The following is a 7690-nucleotide window of genomic DNA, read 5'->3' on the forward strand; positions in this document are numbered from 1 at the left end:
CCCTCACCCTCTCACCCCGGGCTGGAGCAAAGAAGAGAGGAGAAAATCCAAGGTGCATAAAAACAACTGTTCCTTGGCTACTTCCACACTTCTGAGTCCAGAGGAAACTGCGTAGTACCACTGCTGACCGCTCTGAAAGGAATCACAGTGCTGAATCGTAGCTATAGTATAAGATAAATGTAGAACAAAATTCCAGATCACAATAATAGCCTCGTGGAACCCCCAAGACAGTAGCCATGAGCTACCCTGTGAGCCTGGAACTGGACTCGCTGCTGGGGGACAGCTTACAGTCGAACGATAGACAGATCCAGAAGGTGGACAGTACTGCTGCAGTCAGACCTTAGAGCACTGAAACACAGAGGGACACGAGGGCAGCGTCTGTCCAGGGATGAAATGTGACAGGAGGAAGCGAGAGGCTGGAGGGATGAGTGAGCCGAGAACCACACAGAGACAGGAGCAAGGTGACGCCGTAATGTGGGGACTGTGATCAACACCATGGAACAGCACATGGATGAGAAGCTGAAGAACAATCTGCTCTATAAACTTCAACTCAAATCTTAAAAATGAACAAACCCACCACAACAAAAAAGACAAAATAAAGACTTGCGGGGCAAATCTAGGCTCAAACTCTGGTCAGCCGCTTCTAGATAAGTGACAGGAGCTATGATTCTTTCCATTCTCATCATTCACTATGTCAGTCGGAGAACGTGAGATGCTTGCCTGCCTCTGCACCCTGGATGCTGGGTCCCACAGAGTCCGGGAAAGGCGCAGGCTTGTGTTGGCCGTAGTAAGTGTCATTGTCACTGTCTGGTCATTGTTAGCTCCTGTCCTGTCCACCCCCACTATGCACAACAGAACAAAAGCAGTATCGGTTCCATGGCCAGTTGAACATCAGCCAATATTCTGTTACAGGAAGCTGTTTTTATGAATGATAATAGAAATTGTTACAGAGCTGTAACTGATGTCAGCATAACTGTAGGGAAGAATTTAAAGACTTAAAATTGATGCAATTATTTGAATTAATAATTAATCAATTAATTGTTTGAAAGTTCATATGATTTTTTTAAATTCTTTTTTTTAAAGTTCGTATGATTTTTAAAGCTTCTTCTCTGAGAGGCACTGGCTTCCAAAAGTAGGTGTACAAGACGTCCTTGCTGGTGTGCATCTCCCCATAACCTGTGCTGTTGGCCCGTCTTGGTCAAGCAGAGCCCCCCACATCTGCTGTGACATGAATAGAACAGTGCCCATGTGGTCACTCTGTTCAGAGGTGGCCTCTGAATGGCATTGTCTGGTGGTGTTGCCCCCTCCAGTGACGGTGAGGTTTAAACTGTCGTCCGGTTGACTTGGCAGGTCTGAACGACTTCAGCTACCTTCACACAAACTGCTTCGAGCTGTCCATTTACGTGGGCTGTGACAAGTACCCGCACGAGAGTGAGCTGCCGGAGGAGTGGGAGAACAACCGGGAGTCGCTCATCGTGTTCATGGAGCAGGTGCTGCCGGGGGGCGGGGTGGCCGGGAGTCAGGCAGAGGGTCTGTCCTTCGGTCAGCGTCCTGGCTCATCCTTGGTGTTGAAAGGACCACTCTCTGTTCCGTTGCAGTTAGAGCCTCCATTGGCACTGAGGAGGTGAGCTCGGAGCAACATTGACATTCCTGCTGGCTCGTGGCAGGTGAAATCAGCCCAGGGCATCTCGGGGGCTGCCCTGCAGGGTCAGAGTGACAGCCGCCCCACTCAGTACCTATGGGAAACAGAACAAACCCACCAGGCCACGCCAGGCTGCCTGAGCCCCCAGCTCTGGGCACTGGGCGAGTTGCCTGAGAGCACGCCAGGCCCCTCCAGACTGTCCAGGTCCTTCTAGACTGTTCAGGTCATGGCTCTGGGCACAGGGCGAGTTAGCTGGGAGCACACCAGGCCCCTCCAGACGGTCCAGGTCCTTCCAGACTGTCCAGGTCATGGCTCTGGGCACAGGGTGAGCTACCTGGGAGCATGCCAGGCCCCTCCAGGCTACCCAGGTCCCAGCTCTGGGCACAGGGCGAGTTACCTGGGAGCATGCCAGGCCCCTCCAGACTGCCCAGGTCATGTCTCTGGGCACCGGGCGCGTTACCTGGGAACAATTTTAACAGTGTGTGCTGAGTTACTGTGTAGGACTCGAGGTGCTCTCAGTTTCCATGCAGAATCTCACTGGTTTTCCCTCCTCAGCACTTAGGCCACAGCCACAATCCATGATGACAACACTCTGTGTAGTGCTGGTGCAGTAGTTGAAGTGCTAGGCTGCGAACTGAGAAGTCAGTGGTTCGCACCCACCCACGGGCAGCTGTCTCTGGGCGGCTGTAGTGTCCGCTCCCATAAGGATCGCTGCCCTGGGGGCCCTGCCAGGCAGTCCTGCTCCCTTCTGAGAGTTGTCGTGAGTCGGAATCAGCTCAGCCACAATGGGTTTGATGCTCTGGTTTTGTTTCATAAGAGGATTTGGTGGTACAGTGGTTAAAGTGCTCAGACACTACCTGAGAAGTTAGCGGGTTGAGCTACCAGATCCTTCACAGGAGAAAGAAAGATGAGGCCGTCTGCTTCCGTATTTACATCCCCGGACACCTCACGGAGAAGTTCTCCACCACACTGGGGGGCTGCTGAGGGTTCAGGTCCACTCGGGAGCAATGCCCTTGATTCAGTTTGGAATGCAGCTAAAACAGGATTCCTTCTGTGCTTAGTGGATGGGGTTTTGTTAACCATCTTAGACGGTCACATTTAAAAAAAAACTCTGGAGGCTTTCTTTAACTCCAGTGTAAAGGCCCCAAAGAAAAGCCGAAGTTAACACACCAAATCTGTAGGAGTCAGCCCAGCCCTTGGGCTCCACGTGGCGCTGTGAGCACTCTCGGTGGGGACTGAGGTGACAAGGGGCTCAGAGAGGATTTGTCACACTGGCCACCTCCGGGGCTGCCTGGTAAACAACTCATCTGTTTCTCCCCACTCTCTTGGGCAGGTGCATCGTGGAATCAAGGGCATAGTGAGAGACTTGCACGGGAAGGGTATCCCCAACGCCATCATCTCCGTAGAGGGAATTAACCATGACATCCGAACAGGTAACCACAGGTGCCTGTGCCCAGTACAGAGCAGGTGTGCTCCGGAAGTGGGTACTTGGGCTCAACTCACCGGCCGAGTGCCAGCAATGTATTAGGCAGAGCTGGCTGGCTGTCCTCCCCCTAATCTCACAGAGGCTCTGAAAGGATAGCTTTTCACCCTGTACCTTCTGGCTCCTCCCACCGCTCTCCTGGCTGGACCTGGAGCAGCTGACTGGGTCTGAGTGAAGCAGAATCCTCCAGAAACTGCAGCGGCAGCTCCGTCCGTCTCTGTGGAGTGGTCACAGTGCAGGCTGCTTTATTCCCCAGATGGGACAGGTTATGGCCGGAGTGCATCTGTCCGGGTGACCACGGCAGGTTTCCCCAGAAAGGAGAGGTGGTAGGTTAGGGTGATGCAGGCAGTGTTGGTGGGTCACAGAGGAGGCAGTGTGCAGGGGGGCTGGGGGGAGGCTTGAGGGGTCAATTAAAAGCGTAGAGTGAAGCTTCCTGAGTTTAGTTCAAGAAGCACGCAGGCCACAGGAAATCATCGCAAATGTTTTAGGATGACACTTGTCTACATTATGCAGAGTAGGATAATAACAGCAGTAGGAATCAACTCTGGTCTTGATGGGTCCTGGTGATTGAAAGATTGGAGGCTCAAATCCACCATCGAGTCCCCCCAAAATTTACAGTCCCAGAAACCCAAAGGAGAGTTGCTATGATTGGCACTGGACTTGATCACAATGGGGTTGACTTTATATACAAGGCACTCTTTTACTAGATTCCTATATAAAAAGTCAGGCCTATCAACAGCTCTGTTTCTTTAAGCTCTTGTTACCTCAGGAGCCCCTGGGTAGAACAAGGTGCTATCCAAAAGGTTGGCAGTTCAAGTCCATCCAGAGGGGTCTCAGAAGAAAGACCTAGTGAGCGACTGCTGAACAATCAATCATTGACAGCTCAGTGGGGCTCAGTTCTACTCAGACAGGCAGGAGGTTTCAAGAGTTGAGATTGACTCGGTGGCAACTGGCATCAGTAGCCACATTTTAAGAGGTAATGAACCAAGGAGACTCAGCTCCCTTCCACTTTAGTGGGTCCTGACTGCCAGTAGAGTCCAGCCCTGGGCTCCTTCCTCCAACCCATACTCTCTCTCATGAGGAAGGAGGACACTCTCCTCTACTGAGTGCTCACAGGTGTTGACACCTCCAGACCCCCAACAAGACTGCACGGGCAGCCTCACAGAAATTATCTTCTTCACTTAAAGCTTTGATCCCTTTTAACCCTCAGTCTCCATGTCTTCAAAGCAGAGGGTCTGGCACCTAAGATGGGGCCAGATTGCTTCCCTGTGTCTGGAAAGTTCATTGTAATATAAGCAGATGGAACGAGGCTGAAATGCTGCTGACTGCTTTAATCCCTTAATCCCATTCTTCCCGTTCAGTCATCCACTGCTTGACACAGTTCCAACCATTTCCCAACGTTCCTATCTCTAGTTCTTGAGGCTCCCGTGGACAGAAACAACGAGATCGCATACTGTAAAATGATGTTCCAAGAGCCCTCATGAGGCAGCTCTCCATCCATTTACTCATCTCTACATCCATCCTCCCTTCCTCGCTTCATCCATCCCTCCATACATTGTCCATCCATCCGTCCCTCCATCCCTCCATACATTGTTCATCCCTCCCTCCCTCCCTTCATCCATCCCTCCATACATTGTCCATCCATCCATGCATCCCCTCATCTCTCCATACATTGTCCATCCCTCCCTCCCTCCCTCCCTTCATTCATCCATCCATCCATCCCTCCATACATTGTTCATCCACCCATCCATCCATCCATCCATACATACATACATACATACATACATTGTCCATCCCTCCCTCCCTCCCTTAATCCATCCCTCCATGCATTGTTCATCCCTCCCTCCCTCCATCCATCCCTTAATACATCCCTCCATGCATTATTCATCCATCCATCCATCCACCCATAATTCTATTCATTTCATCATTCATTTACCCATTAATTCAACAAAGCAGATTGCACAGCTACGAGGACCATGACTGTGCCAGATGTTGGCTGTATTTATGAATGGTCAGCAGACTCTCTGGCCCAGCACTTCATAGGACTGATATCCTTGACATTGCTTATGAATGGCTTTAAATTAAAGGAGCCAGGAACATTCCTTGTGCTATTTTGTACCTTATTTGCAATGTAAGAAAGCACAGTGTTTTCAAACAGAAAGGAAGATAAAAAGGCCCTGGGGCCCCATAAGTGGCGATGAGAATACTCTGCCTAATGGGCCTGCTTCTCAAGCCTCTGGAATCAGGGAGACTGGCTGTTCTGATGAGCTAATGGCAAATGCGTTTCTCCCCATTGAGCTTTCCCCTGTAATCTCCTAGTGTGTTCTCACGACAAGTGAATCCGTCCTTTGAGCAGTTTTAATTTTATACGTTCCAGTGTCATCCAGCACTCAGCTGTTGGGATAAATTGGTGCAGTCCCAGACCAGAGTGTCCAAGTAGAGGGCACCTTGCCAGTCCAAGAGATCCATTGTCCAGAAATGGAAGCTTCTAGATTGCAAAGAGAAATGAGAATCATTCCTTGAGTGGTATGCACACGTAAGCCACTAGCTACTAAGACAAGAATTGGTGGTGGTGCCATGTACCATCAAGTTAGAACCATAGCTGACTCTCCAGCAGGTTTCAAAGACTGTAATTTGCATGAAAGGTGGTGGGTCACTGTTCTTCCATGAAGCAGCTGGTGGATTCGAACTGTGTGCCTTTGGGTTGGCAGCACACAACTTCTACCACTAAGCCATGTGAAGAAATCGTACTAAATGGGAAGTCCTGGATAAAGGGAGAAAAATGTGGAACAAAACTCGAAATCTTGAAAAAGGCCAGGCTTACTGGTGCGATAGAGACTGATGGAGCCTCAGACTGTGGCCCTTCCTCACTTTCGAGCCTGAGACATAAATCACTCCCAGGACTCAACTTTGAGCCCAAAGATAGGTCTGTAAGGTGATCAGTAACACTGGGAAGGAACACGTACCTTAGAACCATCGACTACGTGACATGGACAGGCCGTATTTGCTCAGGGGTGAAGCTCAGATCAGGAAGCAGGAAGAGATAGGAAGGAAGGATGGATGGAAGTGGGAAACACAGGGAGGGACTGAGGAGAGTACTGTTACAGTGTAGGAATTGCAGACAAGGCCAAGAAACAAAGTATGTATGAATTACTGACGGGCAAACCAATCTGTCTATCAGCCATCATCCAGATCATATTAAAGAGTTAAAAAGCAAAAGCAGTGGAGGCAGGTTCGGCCCCAGCATAGGTGTTTGCCAGGTGAGTTGCAGGCTTGCTGTGTGCACAGTTCTAGCGTCTTACAGTTTCTAGATGGGCACTGCTTCTCAAGCCTCTGGAATCAGGGAGATACGGCCTTGCGGTGTCCCAGTTCTAACCTCTTACAGTTCCAGTCTCTCTGTGTGGGGATGTGGAACGAGGTGTGGGGATACCAGGGCCTCCTCCCAAGCTCAGAACTCCTGTGCAGTTGAGAGCTGCACGCTCTTAAATCAACAACTCTGTATTTACAGCGTGGGTGAGGAAGCCCGCAGGCCAGCCAGCAGTGACTTTTCGGGATGTGGGCAGGGCATCTTGCTTGCAAGTTCAAGTTTCAGAATCAGTGATTTGTCTTGTCATCAAGGGAGGAGATGGAGAAACCATTTCTGTTCCTGCTCACGTGTGTTGACAAGGCTGGGAGCCTGCACCCTAGTCTTCCTGTGAAAGCCCTCACGGCAGCCCCCAGCAGGGAAAGCACTTGGGTGGCTGCCCAGTGTTCAGGACTCACGTCCTCAGGAGCTCAGCTGGAGGCTGGTCCGGAACAGGCTGCTGGTGACGGTGTGAGGAGAAGGCCGTCTCACCCCACCCTGCCTCTCTTTTCACAGCCAGCGATGGGGATTACTGGCGCCTCCTGAACCCCGGCGAGTATGTGGTCACAGCCCGGGCCGAAGGCTTCACGGCGTCCATCAAGAACTGCATGGTGGGCTATGACATGGGGGCCACGCGCTGCGACTTCACACTCAGCAAGACCAACCTGGCCCGGATTCGCGAGATCATGGAGAAGTTTGGCAAACAGCCCGTCAGCCTGCCCGCCAGACGGCTGAAGCTACGAGGACGCAAGAGGCGGCAGCGCGGGTGAGGTGCCCACCCATCCAGGGCACACCCGGCCTCCAGATCCTAGCCAGCCCCGGGGGGCACCCTGGGCTGACTCCACAGTGCACCTTCGATTTCTCTGGAATCCAAGAAGCACCTGGGAGAAGGGGTGCCTGCCAGACTGGCCCCGGGTGGGCCTGGAGGCTGCGACTGTTTTCATTTCTTTGTTCCATTTATCGACTTAGTTCGGGCAGAGCGTCAGAAAGGCAGAGGGAATGGGAGAGTTCAGCAGCAACCCCCACCCCACCGACCCCCGTCACAGGAGAGAGCCGTGGACTAGCTCTTTGGGGGCCCTGAACAAGGAGGGAAAGCTGGGTCCCCTCCCTGAGTGACTGCCAGGGATCCACGTGCACAGTGGGAATGGCAGCGTCCCGGGTCCTGTGGCCCAGCTGTCATTGTTCAGGATGACCACAGGCATTGAAAGCACGTGGCCCACCT

The 7690-nt window shown here is 51.8% G+C and overlaps 1 protein-coding gene across 1 annotated transcript in view; it reads left to right on the forward strand.

The window, feature by feature from the left end:
- Positions 1 to 7238, forward strand: part of CPXM2 (carboxypeptidase X (M14 family), member 2) — a 197881-nt gene extending 190643 nt beyond the window's left edge. The window contains exons 18-20 of the mRNA XM_006880142.1: positions 1351 to 1490; positions 2976 to 3075; positions 6985 to 7238. Of these exons, the coding sequence (XP_006880204.1) occupies positions 1351 to 1490; positions 2976 to 3075; positions 6985 to 7238 (494 nt within the window). The remainder of the gene's footprint in view (positions 1 to 1350; positions 1491 to 2975; positions 3076 to 6984) is intronic.
- Positions 7239 to 7690: the final 452 nt, after the last annotated feature.

The sequence above is a fragment of the Elephantulus edwardii genome, unplaced genomic scaffold (genome assembly GCF_000299155.1).
Source record: "Elephantulus edwardii isolate Elephantulus edwardi_28Jun2011 unplaced genomic scaffold, EleEdw1.0 scaffold00006, whole genome shotgun sequence".
Lineage (NCBI taxonomy): Eukaryota > Metazoa > Chordata > Mammalia > Macroscelidea > Macroscelididae > Elephantulus > Elephantulus edwardii.